This window comes from Mustela nivalis (assembly GCF_964662115.1).
Source record: "Mustela nivalis genome assembly, chromosome: 5".
In the NCBI taxonomy this organism is placed as follows: Eukaryota; Metazoa; Chordata; class Mammalia; order Carnivora; family Mustelidae; genus Mustela; species Mustela nivalis.
The window spans coordinates 30268459-30295669 of NC_139024.1; the positions used below are offsets into that span (position 1 = coordinate 30268459).

Here is a 27211-nt window from a genome sequence, read left to right on the forward strand (position 1 = left end):
AAAATATTTTTATTATATTTGATTTTTATCCAGTCTGCCTATTGTTATTGGATTTTTTCAAACAAGAATGGCATTCCCAAACATTTATTAATAAGTACATTTTTCAAGGAACATTGTCCTATTCACTATTGTATTCCCAGACTTTCATATAATATTTGGCTGATAGTAAGTACCCCAAATTACTTTCTTTCCCCTTTGTTCCTCTGAGACAAACATTATGAGATGGCCTCACTTTAATTTTCTCATTTGATCTCCACCACTGTTCTGTCCCTTAGAGATCCTTATCCCTATTTTATAGATAAGGAAACTGAAACTGAGAGAATAATTTTCTCAGAGAAGGCCATGTAACAAGTAGTAGAGCCATGATTTGAATCAGTCTGTCTCCAAAGCCTGCCCTATTTACCACGCTCTATCCTAAATGTTCAAAACCAAATCTGATCTGGACTTTCTAAAGCTTTCAGGGCTTTGAGTCTTTTTGTTTCTTTTTTGGTTTTTGTTTCTAATAAAATGGAAGAACATTTCTTCAGCCTAACCATATCCCTCATTTCTGCTGAAGAGAAATTCAAAAAACCTGTCCCCTCCATGGTAGATATGATTCTGTACCAAAAGATAAGGGAATCTTTCTGAATGTTTTATTGAAGCTCCAAAATTGTAGATTGTTCTCCTAGTGTTAGTTATATGCTTCTTATTTAAGTTCCTTTTGAACTTGGATGGTATTAACATTCTAGCAGTTTTGAGGAGCTATTATCATGATGGTAGGAGATATTCCTTACCATGTTTTTGAAAAATGGGAAATTAAGTACTCGAAACATTAAAATGAAATTAGAAGGTAAATTTGCTATGGTAGTACATAGAAATTTAGCCTCATGACTCCTGTTAATGGAAATACAGCTAAATCCCTACCGTGCCTCACTAGCACTTTACCCCTAAGTGTGTAATGTGTAATGTAACCATCTCAATTCCTGATTCACCAATTATGGTTCTTAAAAGAATTTCTTCACAATTTTATTCAACACTCTACTTTATTTGTATAAATAATAAGTAAAACTCCATTGAGGAAATTCTTTTCTATCTGTGTGTGTGTGTGTGTGTGAGAGAGAGAGAGAGAGAGAAAGAGAGAGAGATAAGGCTATTTCTCTGCCTTAGCCACAGCCAAAAATGAATCTTTTCTTCCCAGTAAGTAACAATATATTTTAGGACTCCTCATATCATTCCCATTTTTCCGTTTTTAATGTAAAATTTATCCCCATATGAAAACTAGCTATATTTCCAAAGTGTCCACTGAAATAAGAAAATAGGGGAAAGAAAATGAAGTACCCCAAGAGTAGCTTAAGCTAGAGAGATGGATCTTGCAGTTCTCCATGGGGAAGGGAGTATCTTAGGAATTCCAAATGAGGCCCAAAGCAAGAGGGCACATTAACAAAAAGCTCTAGTTATACTTCACCTCTAGAAGTCCTGTTGCCTTAAACACCTAAATATTTCTGAAACTTAATTTCTGTTCTATCAAATGGAATAATAATAGGGTAAATAATACATATTCTAATAGTTAACTATGAGAAACAATAGAATAGCATATGAAATTATTTTGGAAAATGAACAATGATAAATTGTATCATATTTTATGGAAATCTACTTTTAGAAAATATACATTAATAATTAAATTTTAACATGGTTAAAGAATAATGAACTGTATGAGTAACTTTTCCTAATTTGCCCTGCATATATTTTTCTCTCCTGCACGAAGTTATTTTTTTAAGAAACCACTATTTTCTGTAAGATAGAATATACCTTAAAGGAAAAGTAGTAGCAGCTTACATTTTATAGCAATATGTCATTAGGGATGCAGGTATTTTCATTATTAAGCTATTAGTTTCAGTTATGATTTAATTTCAAGTTGAATGAATATTTCAATTAGAATCTTCAGATTCTTTTTCACTTATAATCTTAGTCAAATAAATTCTTTCCTTTAGGGACAAGTTTTTAACAGGCTTTAAATATTCTAGTAATGGGATGGGTATTCCCACTCACTCCTGGATAGTATTTCTCCTGATTTATGTGTACTGATATATGGTTTGATTTTCTTACAATTAGAGATATTAAAATTTTTTCTTATAGGTAGAAATGGTCTGTCATGCAATAAGCCTTATGAATATAGTTATTCAAAATATCTATTAAAGGAGAACTCTATAAAAAATCTAGTAATAATATGTTCCCTCAAGCTACCGTAAAGAATCATTTTTTGACATTTTTATTATTATCTAGATCTCCCAATGATTTCATTGTTTTTTTCATAGGTCAGCTTTAGCCTTTATCTAAATTAAAGGAATTTGACTTTGATTTAAGTTATCAGATACTTAATAGCTTTATTTATTTCTACTCTAGCAGTTTAATAGTCAGTATAGCCAAATAAAATTAGAATTTTCCCTTCCTGGTATAGATGATACTTATTAGCCAAAGAAAGTAGCAGGTGCCAAATAGACCCCTTTCTTTTATTTTTTATTTTAAATGTATGCAAAATGTTTGTTTGATTAGAGTTTATTCTTTCCTTAGCCATATCAACCTCCTTTCTTTTTGGAGGTTAATATAATAATTGTACTCTTGCAGAATTGTTATAACCACATAGAAAGAATGTCGAAAACATATAAAAATTTAAAATAAAATGAAATAAAATTAATACAAAATAGAACTGAATGTTTAATTGTATTTTTGGAGACATAACTTTTCTGTTTTCAAAGGGAAGTAGGCCCTTGTAGAATAAAGGCTTTGGATCCAAGCAAACCTGGATATTTATCTGTACTCAGGCATGGCAACATAGCCTTTTTTAATTTCCTTGAACTAGTTTCATCATAAACAAAGTGGCAGTGATACCTATATCTTAAGATTTTTGTAATAAGTTAGGTAACATGTCTTGGCCTGATACACAGTGGACACTCTATAAATGGTTACATATGTACTTTAAAGGGAAAGAAGATGACAAATTTAAAGAATAACAGATGTAAAAGTATTTAAATTTGATGCTGTTCATCAACAAAAAATAATACATTGAATCTCAAAAGGCAGTGACAGGTTGGGGGAAATATTAGTAACTATAGCTTTATATGTATCAGTATTTACCTTTTTATATGTGTATCTACATCTTCGTGTACTTACTAACTTTAATAACTAAAACATGAAGTTTTCAGTAAGTGAATGAGCAAAGAGAAGAAAAATAGTAAACTGGAATAAAAATTAATGAATAAAATTGTACAAATTAATGGATTCTATATTCTTTAACCTACTAAATCTTTAAAAACTGAAAATGATAATGTCTATTTCTAAAGATGATTTAGGGATTTGGTACATTTCTAGTTTCCTGTGGCAATGAATGGGTCAATCCTTTAAAAAAAATTTTTTTTTTATAATATATGTTAAGAGCTACACTTTCTTCCATATCCTTTAGCCATGAAATTCTAAACCTGGGAATCTTTCCAAAAACAGATGAAAAAGAAAAGTAATATATACCAAGAGTTTTATTCCAACACATTGTAATGGTAAAAAAATGCAGCATAAATATCCAGCAGTAGGGGAATTTTAAAGTGTGAGCAGCAATTCAATTAAATACAATAACCTATTGAGAGCAGTTATTTTAGAGTATATATTAAGATGTCCAGTTCTAAATTAACTGTCAATTTTCATTCAATTGATCAAATTTCTTATGCCACAGAAAGTAAGTAGCAAAACAAGATGGTGTTTCTCTACCTTTAAGACACAGACAGTCTCACAGAGGATTTTGAGATACATACATAAGGAAAGTAAAATATGGCAAATAGCATAAAAGAACAAATGGTTCACAAAAGAGAAGTAGTTAATTCAAACCAGTGATCTTGTATCTCAAAAGGCAGCTACAAAGGTAAAGGGCATTCCAAGGGAAGAAGAAAAGGAACATGAACAAAGGAAACCACGGGGTTGGACAATGAGAGTCTTCTCTTTTCACTTGGGTGTGATATGCATGAAAGGCCTGGCATATAGATTTTGGTCAGAATGTGGAGGACCTTAAATCATTTGCTTCAGCACTTGGACTTTATATGCAGTGAGGAGCTATTGAAGATTGTGGAAGAAGAGACAAGTTATATGACCAGAATTCAAGTGCTGAAAAGTAGGACTCTTTTTCCAACACACAGTGGAAAATCCCTTGAGCCAGGTGTTCATTTCAGTCAACTCTAATGTATGGCCAACTTTGAAAATAGAGGAGACGCTTCATAAGAGACACAGATATTGACATTGGAATCTTATTCTTATTTCTTTCATCATCACCTTTAAGTAAATTTTAATTGTTGCAAATTTTGTTCTTATGCTTAAAGATGTATTTTAGAAGCATAGAGTAAAATTTTTATAACAAATGTATGTATCTTTTTAAGGATCCATGCTGTTTTGGAAACTGTGTTAATTGGAATACTGTTGTTCTCTCATATGAAAATACTTTAAAAGCACTTGAAAGACATGCAGATTAAATAAGTACAGTTATTAAATCCCAAGAGATACAGAGATTTATACTGATAAAATTTAAAGATCAAAACCACATTTCACAGTGTGATTTTTTTAAACATTATTTCAGCTTTTATGGCCAAATGGATATAATGGATATAAAGAATGCAATTTTAGAAGAGATTTCTCTTTTGCTAATTAAGGTGCTGTCTCTGGAATAGTAAATTCTTTCTCTATAATTGGATTGTAGTAATATCAAGGTTACCTATGTTACCCTCTTTTAAGGGGTATAACATGGAAAGAGCACCTGGTATTTCCTTTCTCCTAAGCTAAAGTGAGTAATTAGCGCAGCCAGAACAACACATGAAAATTGGTTGGGGGAATTAGGTTAGTCTGTGAATTGATTATATACCCATAAGCCTCAAACCATTTTTAGTGATGATCACTCAGTGAATATTTACTGAATGTAAACTAGTTACCAGTCTCTCTGGTAGATCTCTAGATAACAACTAAGGAACCTCTGCTGTCAGCCTGTTTGGAGTGGATTGAAGAAGACATGTATTGTATCAGTCAAGATACAGTAAAGGAAACAAACCACTCTAGTACATTTTAAATAGAGAAGAATCTTATACAAGAAATTAGGCACTTACTAATGTTGGTAAGAATGAGGAAGTAGAAGTTAGGGGGCTACCACTGGGACTGTTGAATTTAAGACCCAGCTACTTCAATGGTGACCCAGCGGTTGAGAAACCACGGCTGCAACTATACATGTCTTTCCAACACTTGTGAACACACTGACAAGCTAAATTTTGAATCTATGATACTTCTGTTATAACTTCAACCCTCATTTCTCCAAGGTCTTATTTACAACCAAAAGATGATAGCAGAAAGAAGGTTTCCTCTTAACTTCCACTATCCAGATCTTGTGCAAGTACATGTTGTTAGCAGAATTGATCTTTGCATCCAGTACCTGGCCTACAGCAAATCTTAGAAATAGCGTTTTTACTTTCTGGCCTATACAATATAGGAAGGCTCATAGAAGGAGCTGGGATTTGGAAGTGACTAATACTCTTGGCTTTAATTGAGAATGGAAATATATTGAGAGTATCTATCCCTTTACTCTTATGGAGCTTGTGTTTTCTGAAAGGACAGAATGATTAATCAACTAATTAATTTAATTTCATTTGTAATAATAAAGAGGGACAAAGTTGCTAAGGGAAAATAAAATGAGAGGATCTGATTTAGACTGACGGTGGTAGAGAAGGCTTAGCAAGGAAAGTGAAACTGAAGCTGAGATTTGAAGGTTAGGAAAGGAAAGAACAGCAGAAGAATGTTCTAGCTAAAGGCTCTGACACCAGAAAAGCAGTAGCGCATTGAAGGAAGTGGATAAAAGTCAAAATGACTAAAACATAGGGGCACCTGGATGGCTCAGTTGGTTAAGCATCCAACTCTTGATTTCAGCTCAGGTCATCTCAGGGTCGAGAAATCAGGCTCTGTGCTCAGTGGGAGTCTGCATAAGATTCTCTCTCCCTCTCCCTCTTCCCCTACGCCTGCTTGTGCCTGCTCTCTCTCAAATAAATAGATCTTTTTTAAAAAGATAACTAAAACAAAGAAAATGTTTTTTCTCTGTCTTCCATGAGACTGTCAGAAGGAAATTGCTTGTGGCATAAGATGAGTCTAATGTTATAGGGGAAAGCTGGATCTTGAGTACTTTTATATTCATATTATAGATTTGGTATTTGTTTTAAAAGCAATGGGCTTTGCTCTTTAAGCCAGAGAAAGAGGAAGAGGAAGGACTGGGCAGAGGAGTAGAAGCAGGTGCTGCTGATGAATGGAAAGAAAATAGAGGAATTGTGATCTCAAAATATCATTGATGATAAAGAATGGACTTTAAAGAATTGTTTGGGCAAACTTTAATCAGAAATTGAGATGTTTGTACTAGTAATTTTGGAAGTGGTACAGTTGTGAGTTGATGACAAAGCCTAGAAATAATAGTTGATAAGGCTGAATTGGAAATGAGGGTGTCAGGGAATGGAAGAGTGAGTGTTTTGGATGTTGACACGGAAAATACTGTCACCTAGGATGATGACAGGAATTGGGATGGAGAGACAGACTAGGAGCCATAGGTGTCAAGTTCATTGGATAGGATTAAATGACAGGTGACGTAGTCAGATGAACTGAACCTTAAAAGAGCTGCAGTTTTTACAAAAAATGACTGCATAATTGACTGGAAATAGTGATGAGGAAGATAGATATCCTCCTTCACCACTGGAGAGGGAATGGATGGGAAACAGAGTCCATACAAGGAGAGTCAAGTTTCAGTTAAGGCGAGGTCATAGAAGAGGTTAATAAAGTTTGTTGATCATTGTGTGGCAGTTCCAAAGAGTAGATCAAAGAATTCCCTACCCCATAATAGAGAAGGTAAGGAAGTGAGTCAAGAGCAAAGAAATGCCAATAATTATGGGAACTTTGTTATAATGGAGAATTGGTTTCCCATTACCTGTTCCTATGCCAGTTAACAGAATCAGAATCTGAAACTAAAGCCCTAAAATTTTTAACATGATCCTCAGAAATTCTGATCATAGTTTTGGTTAGTTGATTTAGTGAAGAGAGGACTAATGGACCTTATCCTGAAGAACAGGGATGGGAAGGATGATGGATTTCCTTCTGACAGCCTCGGGGAGGACAGAGTATTACATGCCTGGGTATAGATGTCAGAAAACCAATTTAGATGTCTCAAAGAATAATGTTTAAAGTGGAATAAGAGCTTTGAAAGAGAGAGAAAGGTGAGGGAAAATTGCATATTTTTCCTTCGATTTCTGAACTCCTTTCCCAAAAGAGAAGCCAGTTATTGGTTTATGTTCTTAAATAAGCAGGTCCACTTTCTCATGCTGATTATCATATTAACTTTGGATGATAAAAGTAGCACTTACCAAAGATGAAGATTTTATAAATTTTTTTTTAACATTAATAACGCATACTCACTAATGATTATGAGAAAGAATGGGATCATTTGGAGGAAGATATTTGCCTCCTGGTTAAATTTTAGTTTTTATAATGGCAGTTAAGTTATTCCTGCCTAATGGATTTGATATTATCCACATTAAAGCATATCTTATCAAGATAAATTACCTCAGAAGGCTTACAAAGGTCACTGTAAATTAGTTATGCAATTTCTATCATGCTTTTTCATTGAGGGCTTGCATCTAAACTGAGATTTTTGTGTTGCTTCTGTATATTTTTGCTCTTATTGGAAAAACAAATTTGTTTTCCTTTAATAACCTCAATTGCTTTTTCTTAGCTTTTTTTTTTCCAATTATAGTTTTAATTCCCGTATTTGTGTTACTTTGGAAGTCAACTTTGGGAAGTGGTTACATTTTAACCTTATTTATGTTTTTACCTTTTTTTTTTTTTTTTAAATGTTAGTCACCTTAAGTACATCAATAGTATTGCGTGGACCACGGGGTATTATACACAAGCAATGAATCATGGGATACTACATCAATAAACTTACTCATTTATAAAAGTATTCACACTGTTTTTTCTATCTAATGGGTAGGAGAAAGATATGTAAGGTCATAGAAGGAAGTCCTGCTTGTTTTTACTGAGGGAAGAGAATATAGTACCCTCTGTGTGCTAACAGATTACCCTAATAATTGTCCATTCCATTCTACTCTTACTGACTATAAAGCCCTTTATGGGAAGTTCACTTGTGAAAAGTGGAAATATAAAGTCAGAGGAAAGCAAGCTTAAACAATTCTAACTACACATCTGACTTCCTTTACCTTCTCACAGCTCCTGTTCTTTTGTGCTATATTTCCATGTGTAGAAACACTTATCCAGTTAATATGGTATTAGATCTCGAATAGCTTCTTTGAGAATCCAATGCTCCATTCAGGGAATGTGAACAAGATGAATTATATCTCTGCAGTTATTCAGAGGATAGCAAAGCCTGGACTCCAGGTAGTGCTCGCCCTGCGAAACCAGATGGAAACGCAGTGATGGTTTTGATACTTCAGAAAGTAGCAGTCACCTGTAGTAATACTTGTAATAAAAAAGTTTAGCTCTGGGGCGCCTGGGTGGCTCAGTGCGTTAAAGCCTCTGCCTTCGGCTTAGGTCATGATCTCAGGGCCCTGGGATCAAGCCCCACATCAGGCTCTCTGCTCAGCGGGGAGCCTGCTTCCTCCTCTCTGTCTCTGCCTGCCTCTCTGCCTACTTGTGATCTCTATCTGTCAAATAAATAAATGAAATCTTTAAAAAAAATTGATTGTACTTCTCTCTCTCTGCCTGCTTCTCTGCCTACTTGTGATCTCTGTCAAATAAATAAATAAAATCTTAAAAAAAAAAGTTTAGCTCCATAACTCATGATCTTACGCATCTCTTCTCCATTCATTTCTCTAAAAGAAATACCTGTTTAAAAAGCTTTTTTTAAAGGAAAGACTGAATGCAACTACTCATTGTATGTATTTGCATGTATGTTTCAGTGTAAACAGATTTGATCATGTTATACATACTTTCATGTCTCTTGGAATAATACATAGTGGAGATGTTTTCAGATCAGCACAGAAAGATCTAATTCATTCTCATAACAACTACATAGTATGCCGTAATGTGCATACTGTCTTAATTCATTTACCCAGTCCCGTCTTGATGGACACTTTTGTTGTTCCCAATTATTTTTAATGTAAACAGTGCTATAGTAGACATTTTTGCTCATACTCTTGGCAGTTGCAGTGATGTCCATTGGGAAAATCCCTAGCAGTGAAATTTATACATCAACATGTCACCTGCATTTAAAACTTTGGTAAATGGTCTCAAATCGCCCATTAGGGAGTTTGTTCCAATTTACATTTCCTTGAACACGGTTAACTTCCTCCCACATGACTTTATGCTGAGCATTGTGAAAGTTTTTAAGTTTAAAAAAATGATACATTATTTTTTTGACTGACATTTCTTTGAGCGAAGCTGAGCATTTCCATATTGGCCACTTGAAATCTTTTTCTATAATTTGCTTATTCATATCTGTGGTCCATTGTATTTATATTAAATTGCATGTATTCTCCTATGTGTTATAAATGTTTTTTTCTTAGCTAACTTTTGGATTTTCTTCATTTACAAATATTTTACCTTGTGTAAATTTTTTATCAATTTATTTATAGTCTTTGGGCTTTGTCTTACTTATAAAGACCATACCTATTTTATCCATAATTTCCTCTAGCCTTTTTAAATTTAATTTCATTTTTATTATTAAACCTTTGATCTGTCTGGAATCTATTCCGTGTAGTAATGGACTACATGGAATATTTTCCTAAATATTCCATTTCTTCTATTGATTTTAAATTTTGATATAAAACAGAATTCTCATATTTGCCTGAACCAATTTTTGAACTTTCTTATCTTTTCATTGATCTTACTATTTCCTCTTTGGTATCAAACTGTTTTCTTACTCTGTTACTATAATATTTTTAATACTTGATTATTCTTCAAGTTTAGAATTTTTCCTGACTAAATATACAGGTTTACTTTTCAGGGTGAAGTTTAGTATAACCTCCAAGGAATCATTTTCATGTTTTAGTTGAGTTAGTGCCTTGATTAAGTTAGTGAGAACTGGCATTTTTACCAAGTCAAGTTTTCCCATCTCAAAAATCAAAGCATGTCATTTCATTTCTTGAATATATTCATATAAATGTAAGTATAATGCCCTTGAATTTTGAGGTTAAATTGTATTAATTGTATTAAGGTTAAGGTGTATTATTTTAATGCATTGGTGAATTCTGTTTTCTAAAGTTCTTTACTATTTCAGTTGATATTCATAAGGGAGGTTTCTCTGATATTCTGTTTTCTGCTTCTTTATCAGGTTTTAATATCAGTGCTGTTTCACTGCTTCTGTAAGATTAATTTTGAGGCTTCACTTCTGTTTCTGTGTTCTAGGGCCTTTAATAGCATTAAAATTAATTTGTCTTTAAAAAAGTTTGAAAGCCCAGATGTTGGATAGCTTTTAAATTTTCCTCCAATGCTTTTATTATTTTATAACTTCCAACACTTCTAGGATAAATGTTATAGCATATTTTCTATAAAGCCATCCATCCCAAACAGTTCTTTAAATGGTATATACTGAATTTTACAAAGTACTCTTTTCTGATTATTTTAAACTCTGATATATTTCTGAACATTTTTTTTTTTTTACATTACTGATTTTGAGTCTTTGTGCTTGTGCCATTGAGCTTGTGTACGACTATCTATGTCCTTTTACTTAAAGCTACACAGTAAATATTTTAAGCCTGTGGACATATGGTGTCTGTCACAATTACTTAACAGTAGCTCAAAAGCAGCCATAGACAATATGTAAACAAATTAATATGGCCATGTTCCAATAAAACTTTATGTACAAAACAGACAGTTGGCACATAGTTTGCCAACTCCCTTTCTTGCCAGCAATAGCCATTGGTGATTTTTATTTTTTTCTTTTTAAAGTAAGAGGTTTTGTGTTTACTTATCCATTTCACAGATTTTAAACCATCAGATCTATTTTAACTTTATTAGGATATCTGCTCTTTCTTTCTTTCTTTTATTTATTTATTTATTTATTTATTTTGGTTTTTGTTTTATTATACTTTCTTTATGGGGTGGCCAGGTGATCGGTATTAAGGAGGGCACATGCTGTGATGAGAACTGGGTGTTTTATGCAACTAATGAATTGTTGAACGCTACATCAAAAACTAGTGATGTACTGTATGCTGGATAACTGAACATAATAAGAAAATGAATAAAAAACAAAACAATAACTCATGAGTTAGATGTTAATTCACTTACTATATTTTTATTTAGTGAAATATTTCAGGTATGATATTTTCTGAGAGCCTGCTTTTACTCTGTCCTATAAGTTTGATGTGTGATGTTTCCATTAGTTTTTAGACTTATGCAGTTTTAGTTTTTATTTTTCCTATGTTGTTTATGAAAGACAAGGTAAGGAGGATACATATATGAAGTTGCAGGTGTGTGTTAGTTTAGAGTGATTAATTATTTTATTTAGATGTTTTACACCTGGTTCAGTCTACTGTCACATCTCTGTTGGAACACTGTGCTAGAGTAATAAACGAACTGGTCTCCCCTCTCTCCCTCCTGCTCAGAAACCTGCAGTGGACTTTTCCACTTTATTCAGAGTAAAAGCCAAAATCTTTATAATGGGTGTCCTCAGACTCATGTCCCAAACGGAATCTTTCTGCCTGCCTTCCACGGCACAAGCATTGGCTCTCCCGATCCTGTTTTCCCCATGACATATTTAGTTCATCAAGGCATCCATGGATAAGCTAGGGAGAGCCCTAACTCTTTCCTTCCCCTCATACCTGCCTTCGCAGGCAGTCACCCCGACTTCCTTACTGTATAGCCTACTCCCACCTTGACTTTATGTGGTGTCTCTGTTTCCTGTCTCCATCTTCTCACGGGCCTCTTGTTAGCCCCGTAGCTGCTCATCCAGCCTCTGGTCTTAGCCCAACGACAAATCTACTACCGCTTAGGAACTTTACTTGACCCCTTCCCACCTGTGCTTGAGACCATCTAAAGCATGACCTAATCCCCCTTTCTAGTCCCTGGTCGTCCTTTACAGCATCCCTTTATGCATCCACCCAGTACCTCCTGAACATAACTCTCAAACACACGGTATTCTTTGCTACTTCCGGCCTTGGTGCTTGTTTACCCTGCCGCCTCCTGTCCCTCACTTAATATAGCACTTGTCCTTCGAGACCCACATTTCACATTTTCTGTAAGGACTGCTTTGATGAGACTAGCAGATCATTGATTCATTCATTCCAGAAATGGATTCTTTCATTCCAGAAAGAACTCTGCCATGTGTTAGTGGGACATACACAAACCACAGTGCATCCCTGCCCTTTGTACAGCTTTGTCCATTTACCTCTGTTAGAAACATATCGTGTCATACACAAATAATGAATCATGGAACACTAGATCAAAAACCAATGAAGTACTGTATGGTGACTAAAATAACATAATAAAAAAAGCATATTTTATAGAAGTCCTTCTTTCCATTCTGCAAATCACTCAAAGCTCAGGTTTTGTCTTTAATTTCTGTGTATGTCTAGGATCTACTATATGATAAACAGTTGTTTCTTACTTAAATTGTCCTCTCTTTGGCCCTTTATAGTGCCTTTTTAGATCACTGTCCTGTTTTCTAAATTTGTTAGAAGATATTTTTCTTAGGAATGTAAATAATTTAGCATAATAATGCAAAGCTATATAGCACTAAATAGAGTTATATGGTCAAATTATACACCTATCTTGTACATAGATGGATAAAAATAATCAGTCTGGGTATCTTCCTGTTAAGGAACTATGGTCCTTAAATTTTTGTGTCTATCAGAATAACTTGAGGAGCTGATTAGAAATGTATATCTAAGAACACGAAAACATGTTTCATATCATTAGTCATTAGGAAAATGCAGATTAAAACCACAGTGGGATACCACTACTTACCTCTTACAGTGACTAAAATAAAAAATAATGACAGTCTCAAGTGCAGACAGTCAAGGGAGGTAACTGGAATTCTGATATATTGGTGATGAAAATGCATATCATACAGCCACTCTGAAAATAGTCTGGCAGTTTTCATAAAGTTAAAAATGTATTTACCATATGACCATATTTACCATATGACCAGCAATCACAGTCCTGGTATCTACTTTAGAAAAATTAAAATACATTCTCTTACACACACACACACACACACACACACACACACACAGAAACTTCACATGGATATCCATAGAGGCTTGTAGTCATGATTGCCCAGAACGGAAACAACTCAAAAATCCTTCAGTGGGTGACTGAATTAACAAAATATCCATCCATACCATAGAATACTACTGAGCCATAAAAAAGAATGAACTATCAGTACAACTTAGGTGAATCTCAGAGGCATGAAACTGAGTAAAAGAAACTAGCCTCAAAGGCTTATATACTGTTTTATTCAATTTCTATCACAGTCTTGAAGTCAAGAAACTGTAAGGATGGAGAACAGGTCATTGATAGCCCGGGGTCGTGGGTGGGGAGGGTTTAACTCTGAAGGAATGAAACAGGAAATTTTTTAGGGTAGAGGAACAATTCCATATCCTGATTGTGGTGGTCATTACACAAATTGAACATATGTTAAAATTCATAGAACCAAACACAAAAAATGGAAAAACAATAACATTTTTCTGTATGATTTTTAAAAGAAGATTTTTAAAAGTGCCTATCTCTGGGCCTGCTTCCTAGGGATTCTAGTTTATTTGTACAATGAACTAGCCTAGACCACAAGCGGCAGACACAGATTCAAAGTTAAGAATGAGCAACCCAGACTTATTTTAGGATCGTTGTCACTTCAGGTCTCTCCTAAACCAATTAAGAAGCAATGAGCAGGATATTGGTAAGAATAGAGACGAAAGAAAAATGACCCCTGGGGCCTCTATATTCCACACAGAGACCAGAAGGATTACCCAGATGGTGGTCCGGAAGCTGGTTGAACTCACTTGGCCAGAGTGGGAAGTACTATGACACTACTCCAGTATCTGCCTGCCACATTACGGGAGTATTCTTCCCCACAGTTAAATATTTCCTGCCTTCAGCTCATGTTGTCTCATTGGTGCCACAAACCAAGGCCTTCCCCAAATGGAGCTTGACTGAGGAATCAGTAACAAGCACATCAAGACATTCCCCTGCAGGGGGGATTCACCTGAAACAAATGGCAATCCAAGCAGTATAATTTGTATAGAGTGTATCTTCCAAGCAATATTTTGTTTTGTTCTTTTAGCTCTGAGTGTCTATTCATGAGCATGAGAGAAGAAACTGAGTAGGTGAAATGTTCCTCCTCTCCTTACCCTTGGCCAATGAAGGACTCTGTTATATCCTAGCAAATACCCTCCAGTGAACTTTATCCCAAATCATCACATATTCGTAAGAGCTGCTTTTAGAAGATAGGTAGCAACTCTTGTCTGAAAAGATGGAAGTTTAGGCAAGATGACCCAAGTGTAGTTAATCATAAGGTCTATGCATAAAATGATTTCTAACAGGCTAATCACCCTGCACAAAAATAAAACAGGAATATACTCCCCATGAAATTTGAAGAAAACGTTTTTTGTTTCTGTGTATTTCGTACAGGACTCTAAAAAGGCTTAAAATGTGTAAGTTGCTATTTACCTGGACAGCCACCAGATGGAGTGGTTTGTTAAACTATTTCCATTTTATAGCTGCAGTAGATGTCACAGAGAACTGTTTTCTTAGATAATTTACTTAGTTAATTATTATTAACTTAGAAGTTTAAATTTTTAAGTACTGTAGGGATAGTCAGTGTGATAAAGTCTGTTCTAGAACCCCAGACCCCTGAAGCCCTACTCCCTGCCGGTATAGTGCACCTAACAAAAAACAAAAACAAAAACAAAAAACCTATGGAAAACTCTTTCAAAAGAAACTATAGAAATGTTGATAATGAAATTTTTAGAGCAATAGTAAGAAATCACAGTACATAATGTCCAAACAGGAACTTTTTTTTTTTAAATAGACTTTGTAAAGATTGATTTATTTATTTTAGAGAGAGAGGGAGAGTGTGCACCGGGGCAGGGGGGCATGGAGAAGAGACAGAATCTCAAGTAGACTCCCTGATGAGCACAGATCCCCTGGCTCAGTGAATCCCACAACCAAAAAATCTCTACCTGAGCCACCCAGGCGCCCCAAACAGGAGCTTTGACTACCTAAATACTTCATTATGTTAATCTAAAGTCTTTAATTTTGCAGAGAATTTTCTCCATTGTATTAGTGAGTCTCAGTGAATTTTTAAAGATAATCTGCTGTAGCATTTATATGGATTGCAGATAAGTGGATCAAATCCCACATCTGAGTTTAGGCCAGGTCAAAGAAAAGACACCAGAAGTAAAGTTAATATATTCAGGGCATTGTAAAGTTGGAGAATTAAGACTGATGGTCAGTGCTGGTCAGAAATCAGCAAGGACACACCTCTAGGTGAACTCAGTTGGGTTTACTGGGCCATTGCAATGAGGAAGAGTGCGTGCACTAGGGAATCATGGGCATCTCTTAAGAGGGGAGAAAAGTCTTCCAGGAAGTATGTTGTAAAGATCTTGGTGGAATGGATGTGGACTTGTCAGAAAAGGAATTTAGTGGGGAGTCTGGGTGGCTTAAGTGGATTAAGCCTCTGCCTTCCGCTCAGGTCATGATCTTAGAGTCCTGGGATTGAGCCCCACATCGGGTTCTCTGCTCATCGGGATCCTGCTTTCCCCTCTCTCTGCCTGCTTCTCTGCCTACTTGTGATTTCTCTCTCTGTCTCAAATAAATAAATACAATCTTAAAGAAAATAAAAGAAAAGGGACTTAGAAGAAAAGTCAACCCTAGTAGCTAACATTGGTTTGTGAGGTTAGGGGATGAGAATAATTTCTATAGATTCTTGCATTTTAAGAACTGTGGCCTTTATTCTGAGTGAGTTGGGAGCAACTTAGATTCATGCTTTTTTAAATAGAGTAGTTTTGGAAGGATAGAAAAGAAGTAATAATGATTGGTTGAAAGTCTGAACGAAAGAAATACTTGCTTTTAACTTCATTCCTCTTGAATTTTATGTCATGTTGGGGATTACTTGTGTTTTAAGATATGTAGAATATAATTTTTAATAATTTTATACAGAATATTATATACTAAGACTTAGTAAGACCTTAAAACACAAGTAATTTAATGCTTTCTTTGATAAACTCATTGAACAAAAATGCTAAATAGCAATTACTTGTAAATGCTAAGTAATACTCTTTTATGTTCTATTAATATCTACTGTAGGTGCAGAAGTCAAGAAATAAGCAAGTACGAGAATTATTTCCAGATGGTTTTAGTATTCATCATGCAGGAATGCTTCGGCAGGACAGAAATTTGGTTGAAAACCTTTTCTCTAATGGGCATATCAAAGTTCTAGTCTGCACAGCGACACTAGCCTGGGGTGTCAATCTTCCTGCTCATGCCGTTATTATTAAGGTAATAGCTTACCTTATGTGGATTTGTGTGTGTCTTAAATCTGGGGTTTGGTTTGTTTAGAAAAATACTGCGATTTGACTGTTTTGTTGACCTCTAATGCTATTCATATAAGGTCAGAATTATTTTCTCAAAAAAAAAATCTAGTTTATATTGTGAAAATTTAACTCTATCACAGATGATGAAAGGATTAGTTAAAGTACACTTTTGAGATCTTGCCATATTTGCCTAATTTCAGTATTCAGCTCATCAGGATTATATTTGCATGTGTTTATGTAAATTCTTATTAACTTTTCCTCATCTAGGGAACACAAATATATGCTGCCAAAAGAGGCTCCTTTGTTGACCTTGGAATTTTAGATGTCATGCAGATATTCGGTCGAGCTGGAAGGCCACAGTTTGACAAATTTGGGGAAGGAATCATCATAACAACACATGACAAGCTTAGCCATTACCTCACCTTGCTCACGCAACAAAACCCGATTGAGAGTCAGTTTCTGGAAAGCCTTGCGGATAACCTAAATGCAGAGGTAAGATTCAGTGAATACGAGATTGGAATAGGATCATCAGCTGAAAGAATGACCAAATAAATACAAGGTCGAATTGGTTGCAGTTCTGTAGTATTTAGGAAGACAGCCTATGCCGTTCCACAATCATAAGGCACAACAGGCTGAATGGCCATATTGTTGGTTAATTCAGAACCGTATGAGACGCAGGTGATCACAGATAAGAACTTGTTGCTAAAAAGAGTGTACTTTTAAACTGTGAGATTTTGTTCTAGGCCAGAACCAAAGCTATACAGACTAGAGAAACAGAAATAGCAGTAACCACCCCTGTATTTGTGTTACATTTTTATAAAGTTTTTCTAAGGTTTTTAAAGCTCTTTTATATTAGGTCATTTGTTTAAACTTGTTATACAGAATATAATTGCTTAAATTGAGCTACAGTATTATGATTTGTTTCCTGTGTGTATAGGCATTTTGTGTTAAGATTTAAATAGCAGACTCTGGAAGTCTAGGTAACATATTAACTGGTAAAGAGGATCAATATTCTTAATTTAAGAATCTGTGTGTCAGACATTCAAATGAAGTTTCACTGTTTTCATGACATTTTTAGTTCTTTCCCTGGCATTCAGCACTTTCCTGTTACTCTTTCCTTTCTTTAAAATGGACTCAAATAATTTTTTAAAGTAGATGGGATATGTGTTAAATATATAAATAAGTAAATGCAATGTTAAATAGGCAAAGAAATGAAGAAACATTTGTAATCAAATATTGTTGTGTACAAGTCTTATATGAGGTACTTCTTAAAGATCTTATAAAATTTCACTTACATTCTGTTCAGTATTTACAATTCAAAACACATTTATTTGCAGTCTCCTCTGTTAAAGAGCAGATAGTCCAAACGGGGAGCAAAAGGTACAAAAATACAATGTAATAATGTTGGAAAGTGGTAATTTCTGTAGAAGCATTCAGTAGAAGGAAGAAAACATTTTTTATCACAAGCTGTTAGGAAAGGCTTTATTCATGAAGGCAGCAAACCTGATCTGGGATCAGAAGATTAGAGGTTTGGAAGATTTGGTTGAAAGTTAGAAGTCATGAAAGTTGCTGTTCTCTAGTAGCATAATTAGAAAAAAATAAAAAAGATTAGGAAATAAATTTTGATTCTAAAGAAAATGTTATTCTAGCTCAATTTCAGTCCCCATCACCTGCTATGGTTTCATGGCTTAAATAATTGGATCTTTGGTCTTGGGTCTACAGTATCTCTGATAAAATAGTCTATTGTACAATGGTGGTAATAGTAATAATGGACTAAGGACCTTCCAGATGTCCTGCAAGGTAGACGTAATTGCCGCGGAGAGGTATGTGACTAATTACCTTCAGACCTTCAGCTACTAATTTTTGGTCCTAAAGCTACTAATTTTTGAAACTAGTATTCAAACTCAGATATATTTAACTACATACATACTACATTTTTTTTTTAATTACTTGACAGACAGAGATCACAAATAGGCAGAGAGGCAGACAGAGAAAGAGGGGGAAGCAGGCTCCCTGCTGAGCAGAGAGCTCAAAGCAGGACTTGATCCCAGGACCCTGAGACCATGACCTGAGCAGAAGGCAGAGGCTTTAACTCACTGAGCCACCCAGGCGCCCCTATAGCCAGATTTTTGTTGCCGTATATATACTGTAGTTTAGTTAACAGTGAATACATTTCTCGACATTGATACTCACCATTTACCTTCTTCTAAGACCAGGACTAATTTTCCAAAATGGTCATCATAATTTCTCTGCTTACAATAAAAAGAAAGGCTCCCTTTTGTGCAGTTTTTCTAGTAAACTGTATCAAGGAATACTATCTTCATAAACTTATAATTAGTATTCTTGATAGCTTTTTATAAATGGTCAAGTAAACTCAAGGTGGCGGTGATGTTATGGTGTGGAAGACACCAGGTAAGTGTCTTGTCCTCAAGGAGGTCTTTTTTACAGACTGTAAAATATTACCAATAAAACTATTTGGTCAAGACCTGAAAAATTAAAAATAAATTGTAGTCCATTGATTTACCTCATATTCATAGTACTTATTAGGTAAGACATCTTCAGAAATGCCAACTAACTATAACTGTAATTCCATTTAATGCCATAAATTGCATTCAAATAATGAAATACATACGTTGAAATTTTTAGCTAACATAGTGAGGTACAGACTATTGGTAAAACTTTTTTCTCATATTTTGGTCTACTTGGATTAGCTCCCAATTAAAGTAAATTTTCTTGTTAAGGAAAACAAACCCCCTTAAATTGTAGTTGAGTATCAAATTAAATTTTGTAATCTGAGGAAATCAAGTGTGAAATTAGTTTATAAAATGAAAGTGTGCTGTGTTCTTTAAGTAATGGAATTTTAAGTCTTTAAACTCCACAGATCTTTGCAAAACTATTCAGTGGCAGTGATCAACATAAAGGTCATGTTAAATTAGGAATTTTGCCTCTGCTAATATCATTTATAACATGAATATCTATCCTGACCATTAGTTTAGAAGAACTGAAGAGAGTATTATATTAAATAATAATTTTAATACAAACATTTTTGTGAGACAGATTTGCTGATTGATACCTAATGGGGCTGATTTTCTAATGCTCTTGCCAAAAGGTCACAAGTCCCAAACCTGTATAAAGCCACTTAATTTTGCACTGAGAGAAGCATGTTTGAGGTTTATTAAAATGTCTTCAGCAGACATTACTGGGGACCTACTCTGTGTTGGCCTCCTGTAGTATATACTTTAAAATATGTTAATCTTTCTGTAACCATACACATATTCTATATGGCATTTTTCTTGTCTCTCCAAGACAGAGTATAAACACCTTGTCCTTGGATTTAAGGCTTCAGTAGTCTAACCAACCTTCCCAGTGCTGGTTCTGGTTACTCTCCAGCCCGTGTCATGTGCCTGAGACAGGCTGTCATTCTGCTTCCTTCACCTATAAAGCTCTGGTTTTCCCAGAGACAATATCCCTGGGTTGTTGTGAAAATTTAATAAGTGCCTGTGCCAAGCTGGTATTTAGTAAATGATTTGTATCACTCACTGTTATCTGATAGTCCCTTGATTCTCAGCCCTGTTTATACTTACTGCCAGCTTGCAAATCCTAGCTGAATAAATACATGAATTTTTTTCATATATTTACTAATAGATACACACACACATACATACTCATGATTATTTATTTCATTTTTGTATGATTTTAACCAGTTTTAAGAGAACACATACACACAAGTAAGCAATTAACATAACCTTAAAAACTAAAGTTTAAATAGATAAATTAGATACATTGAGTCTTCTAAAATTACCAAATTTGGGGTACTTAACAGAACATAAAACTCTTACACTGTTTATTTGATGACCTTTTTGTAAGTTTCATATATTAGGTATTTTTAATTAAAATCAATTTTTAATATATACTGGGCACTGTGGATGGTGGTTTCATGTGTGTCATCTTATAATTAGTTACATGTTTCTCACCAGCATGAGGAAACAAGTTCTTGAGACGAGGGATCAGGCTCTAATTATTCCCATATCCGTTGTGCTTTACATAATACTGACTCCTTGCTGACTTACTATATGATTATTGAGATGAATGGATATATTGCAGAGATTTGAAAAATACTTGTTTTTATAATAAAAGGCTCCTATACTAAGGTAGCCACTAGGTGACAGCAGATATTTACAAGTAAATTTTTGTCTTTGTCACTAGGTGGCATTCAAAGATTAATCTAGAAATATGATGTGCCATCATGAATTTACATCCATTTTTCAGGGTGGTCTGTTAGTTTCTTTTGGTGATCATTTAGAAGACTCGAATGACTTGATCCATACTCTGATACTTACTCTCTCCTTTCCTTTATTTTATCATTAGTAGCAATAAGTATATATTAATGTTAATTTACTGAGTCTGATTTTGAAAATATAGCAAGCTGTTTTATCCTTTATAAAATTTTCTACTCTTAGGAGGAGTCCTGTGATAGTATTTTAAAATACCTATAGGTTATAAGAGAATCCACGCAGTTTTTGGTGTCAAATAGTAGAATCGCAAATGAGAAACACTATCAGATTTTTAACTGTTTTTAGTTTTCTTTACCTCAAGAAGCTAGAAAATGTTTTAACTGTCTCATTTTTAAATATTTGGGGAGTGTGGCACAACTTCCTTATTGGTTATATTTTAGTATTGTTATTCTTCATTTTGTAGAAAGTTTTCATTTGCATTTAGGAAATGTATATATTTTCCTATATTGAGGATGACTTAGTCATTTGTAAGTGCATTAGTATAAATATATGAATTTATGTAATTATGGAAATCTAATTGACATATGACACTGTATAAGTTTTAAGGTTTATAATGTGATGATTTGATATGTGTATATAGTTATATAGTAACAATAAAGTTAGTAAATGTATTAATAGTCACATAATCACGATTTTGTTGTTTTCATGAGAACGTTAAAAGCTCTACTCCCATAGCAACTTTCAAGTATACAATACAGTATTATTAACTATTAATTAGCTATCATTAACTGTTGTTACCATACTATACATTAAACAACGCAAATTATTCATCTTTAGCTGAAAGTTTATACCTCTGACCAACGTCAGTTCCTCCAGTTCCTCCACCCTCAACTCCTGGCAACCACCATTCTACTCTGTTTCTCTGAGTCTGATGTTTTCAGAATCCATGTGCAAGTGAGGCCTTATATAGTATTTGTCTTTCTCAGACTTATTTTAAGTTCATGTAAATTTAAAGTGAATAGTCAGAATCTGCCTCGTCATTTTTTACTTTGGTGATTTTTCTTTTTTAATAACTAATAGTATGATGTAACAGCATAATGATATTTTGTATATCGCTAGATCTCATCTTCAACTAGCCAAGTATCCACATTTATATCACAAAATTAGTTATACAGAATCTAAAATTATAGGATTTATAGGAATAAAACAAACGTGCAAGTTTTATTTTCTTTAATATTCAGTGTTAACTTTATTCTTCCTTTCTTTTTCCTAATATATATATAATGATTTAGGTAGAAAACATCTTTCCACCTGTGATTAACGTATTAAGAAATTTAATTTTTCACCCAGATGTTCAGGGAAAATTATACAACTATGAAGTTTCACAGCTTGCATGAATTTTCAAATTACGGAATGCCAAGTAAATGATTACCTATAGATCTAGTAGTTAATGAAATGTATTTTTAAGGAAACTTCTCATAATTCTGGTTTAATATCAATTTCTAATAATTGCTTTCTCTTTATTATACAGATCTTATATGTTATTATTGTGTTTTTAAATTATTTACCTTTCAATGCTATAGAGAATTAAACTCTACTTAGGGAAAAATAATCAGATGCCGTAATATTGAGTAAATTCCGTTTTGGAAGATACCATTTCCAGTATACTGTTCTCAATTAAATGAGGCAGGAATTATTTTTAATTAATTGGAGAAGTGTCATGTCCAGTAATTATACTTACCTTCTTTTAAATAAGGTATGATGATGTATTTTAACTTAACTTTTGACAAAATGGCCTTTGATGTAATATTATATCCAACTTTAATGCACTAGTTTAATTTTTTTTTATTTTTTATTTGTAGATTGCTCTGGGAACAGTTACTAATGTGGAAGAAGCAGTGAAGTGGATAAGTTACACTTATCTTTATGTACGGATGAGAGCAAATCCATTAGTATATGGCATCAGTCACAAGGCTTACCAGGTAGAAAACTCATTTATAAAAAAAAAAAAAATCAAACCTTCTTTTTTGGCTTTGTAATATTTGTATGATATGAGGATAAATATTTGCTACTTCTGCCTCATCTGAATAAAGTTAAGTACCTGGAAGAAAAACAAAAAGCTTTAGTCTATTTTTAGAAAAATACGAAGGAAAATTAAATTTACCTCGTAGTTAATAGCTCTTTTCTCACAGATACTAAAAAGTTCATCTTTATATTGTTATTTATTTACTATCCAGGTACATCTCCATATGATATTAATATTTTTCTGTGATTTTTATTTTATTTTTAAATATTTTATTTATTAGAGCATGAGCAGGAGGTAGAGGCAGAGTGGGAGAGAGAAGCAGACTCCCCACCCTGACCAGGGAGCCTGATGCAGGACTAGATCCCAGGATCCTGGGATCATGACCTGAGCCAAAGGCAGATGCTTAACTGACTGAGCCACCCCCCAGGTGCCCTTTGCCGTGATTTTTTAAAAACTGTAATAAATTAAAGTTTTAGAGTAAAACAGACAGACATCAGAAAAATTGTAGATCATTTTTAATAATAAGCTTATATTTTTTTAAATATGTTCCTCTTCTCAAGTCTCTTCTAACCCCTTACTCCCAAATTAAAAGATAATGTTAATGAGTAATTAGCCATTTGGAGGTTTGGATTAGTTCCCCTGAGCACACAGACAAAACCAAATGTGTATTGTAGCACTTGTTCCTGTGAACTTGTCAGTTATGTGGGGCTTACAGAATCTGTTAGATTCTGTTAGATCTTGGCTTTTCTTTAGAACTCTGCTTTATACAATGTAAATGCTCCCTAATTACAAATAAAATCAGTTGTTTAATGAGAGCATTATTTCACTATCATCATCTGGATATTCAGTAGTGTTAAGTCAAAAGTAGCAAAGTTGAATTGAACTCCAAATTAGTTTTCCTCCACTTACTGTCAGCTTAGCTTTTATTTATATTCCATTGTGTTATCAAAGGAGTTGCCAAGCTTTTTTGTCATTTTTCTTTCCCTGTGCTATAGATTTGACTGTGGAAAATTGAAACTTAAATACTTATGAGGGAAAAAAATAAAAGATCTTGTTACAAATATGGGCTGGTGAAAATAGTCAATGACACTGTGAAAGCTTTCTGAAAGGGTAGAAGGCAAAGCACAACACATGGTTTTATGGGTTAAGCCATTGCAAATCTTGGGGTCAAATAAAACATGAATTGATTTTAAGTACTAAGTTAATTCCAGAAGTCACTTTTGTATAATTTTCTAACATAAAGTGATTTTTTTTTCCTTCTGAGATACATAGTTTTACTTTCTTCAGAGTTCAGAGACTCTGATCTTTTTAATTTTCTTTTTACTTACATGTTTTTATTTTATTACTCAATAAGAATTTGTAGCCACAAAACCCATGTGAACTAACACAAATCGTGATGTCCAACATATTTTAATGGTTTAGAACATGTAAAAAATAAGGTGTTTTGTAAGATGAACTTGATACCTACAGTATATCATTTATAGCAAATATTTAAGATTTTTGTATTTGTTAATGGCTTTTGATTCTATCTTCCCTACATTTGACTTTCCTTTGCCTCATTTTTCTGATTTTAAAATTTACTTTAGCTATGTTTAGTGTATGAATAAGCTACCATCAAAATGTAAGTTAGAAGGAATAGTAGGAGTGTTAATTTATTAATTGATTTCCAAAGAATTTTTATATTCCTCTCCCTTCCCTTTGAAGGTCATATTTATTGCTCCTGACTAGAGCATGACCTTCAGGATTTGGCTGTATATATGTATACATACATACACATATTTATACACATATACACATATCGCAATATTTAAGAATTTTTGTTAATATTGTGTGTTAAATGCCCTGTTTAGAAAGAAGCTATTTAGGGATTCTTGGATGGCTCAGTTGGTTAAGCATCTGCCTTTGGCTCAGGTCATGATCCCAGGGTCCTGAAATGGAATCCCTCATTGGACTCCTTGCTCAATGGGAGCCTGCTTGTCTCTCGGCCTGCCATTCTCCCTGCTTGTGCTCTCTGTCTCTCTCTCTGACAAATAAATAAATAAATCTTTTTAAAAAAAGCCTATTAATAATAATTTCAAAAAGTATTCAAAAATTTCTTGTCAACTTCATCTTACACCTTGCTTCTATTAATATTATTATTATTATGGGCAAAATGGGTTTTTCTATCAGCAGTTATGAAAACTGCTAGAACACCAAAGTCATACTCTTGAAAGGATAATTAAGCATTTATTTCTTTATTTCTTTAACAAAGGAAATCATCCTCACTGTGAGTTCTCCAAATAACTGATGAAGTAGGATTACAGCTTGATATTTTAAAATCCCTGTTTATTTTAATACTGGAGGGAAAAGACAGATTGTTTAACTAATATCTGATTGCTGATCTTTATAGTCTTAAAGATTGTAAGACAACTATATAAGAATTTTAGATTCTAGGGGCACCTGGGCAGCTCAGTCATTAAGCATCTGCCTTTGGCTTGGGTCATGATCTCAGGGTCATGGGATCGAGCCCCTCATCCAGCTCCCTGCTCAGCGGGAAGCCTGTTCTCCCTCTCCCACTCTCCCTGCTTGTGTTCCCTCTCTCTGTGTCTCTCTGTGTCAAATAAATAAGTAAAATATTTTTAAAAATAAGAATTTTAGATTCTAAAATATTACTACCTAAAGATATCATAATAAAGATTAATAATCTTAGTGAATTTTTAAGGCTTACTTTATCAAATGGATTATAATATTTTCTATTTATGTCCTAAATTTATAAAAATGTACTTCTTTAAAAATTATGTTAAGAAATTTTATTCTAACTAAATACCAACAAAAAATTAATTTCCATAAATAGGTATATGTTTGTAAATGATGACTCTCTAAAGAAATACTCAAATCTTTATGTATATATTTTTTTCCTGCAGATTGACCCAACATTAGCAAAGCATCGAGAACAGTTAGTCATTGAAGTTGGTCGAAAACTAGACAAAGCTCGGATGATTCGTTTTGAAGAGAGAACTGGATATTTTTCCTCCACTGATTTGGGTAGAACTGCCAGCCACTACTATATTAAATACAACACCATTGAGGTATTATACTGAATGTAACAAATACAATAATATGTTTGCTCTTAGATTTAAATTCTTTCTAGACTTCAAAATACTGTATTAATGGAAATTTTTTTTAAGAAGCGCTAATAGAACAAAGTGCATTTAACTTACATGACTTCAATATCTTGAATTCTGTAAACAGAAGAGAAAAGTAAGACTTTAAGTAGTAAGGACCCTTTTGCCATCCATTCAGTGAGTATATCCTAAGCAGTAGGCACACCCAAGGCTAAAACACTGAGCATGTGGGGGAGACCTATGCAATGAGTGCCTGAATGAGTTTACTGAATGAGGTTAAGCAGGAGATGATGGCTTAATGATATCAGTGAATAAAAGTTGAAAATTAATTGCAGATTGTAGAGAAATACTGACTGAAGAGTTAGAAAAACTACTGCAATTATCAGGTCAACCCAACTGTACTATTTGGGCAATTTAAGAGTTTTCAAGGATAATTTAGACTACAGGGTAGCCTTAACGTTTTGCTGTTTAATGTAATGAGTAAGATAGGATGCCACTGTAATATTACATTTTAAGGAGCATATGCATGTCTTTATGCGTGTTTACATGCATGCATATATATGTATATATATACATATATTTTTTTTTGTATATACATACATTTTTTTTTTTTTTTGGAATTCCCACTCTTTATTTAACAGTATAGTGCTTCCATGACCAAGGTTCTGTGACCTTTTAATCATGATCATCATTAAAATACTAAGACTGGCATTACATAGAAGAGGCCCAAATAGAGCTGGTCAGTGCTTCTTTAAAGCACACATTCAGTCATCAGAAAGGCAAATGGAGGAGGTTCTTTATATAAAAACCACAAGGCACACAGGTGATGATATAAAAAGGCATCGCTTCTATGTCCATTCCTTCTTCCCAGTTTCCTGAATTTGTATATGCCGTCACTAGGAATATATGTATATATACCTACATATGTTAGTACATGGGAAAACATAACAGGGATTACCTGTGAGGGCAGTCTCAAGTTCAAGACCAAGATGGGTTAAAACACATTTTTACTCTTTTTATAGAGAGTTTGAATTTTTTTTCTTATATTCATTTTTTGGGATACCTAAATAAGTTTTTAGAAAGGAAATGTAATAGAAATTACTAACGTGAAATTTCTTCAGAAATATGAACACCTAGGCCAATATGAAGTATAAGTTTTATACTTGTTTAACACATCCTTATGCATTTTACACGTCTCAGAAAACACCTTTGTGTGCCTACTAGCTTTTCCTCATCTTTCCCCCAAATAAATCTTGCATTTGTACAGCACTTTAGGTTTCTTCTTTTAACATGTATCATCCCACAAGTGTGGTCTGATCTTCCTCA

General features: G+C 33.8%; 1 protein-coding gene across 1 annotated transcript in view; it reads left to right on the forward strand.

Moving 5' to 3' along the window:
- Window positions 1–27211, forward strand: part of ASCC3 (activating signal cointegrator 1 complex subunit 3) — a 338051-nt gene that overhangs the window by 180120 nt on the left and 130720 nt on the right. Inside the window, exons 15-18 of the mRNA XM_082731866.1 lie at window positions 16294–16485; window positions 16788–17012; window positions 22618–22737; window positions 25685–25849. Of these exons, the coding sequence (XP_082587992.1) occupies window positions 16294–16485; window positions 16788–17012; window positions 22618–22737; window positions 25685–25849 (702 nt within the window). The remainder of the gene's footprint in view (window positions 1–16293; window positions 16486–16787; window positions 17013–22617; window positions 22738–25684; window positions 25850–27211) is intronic.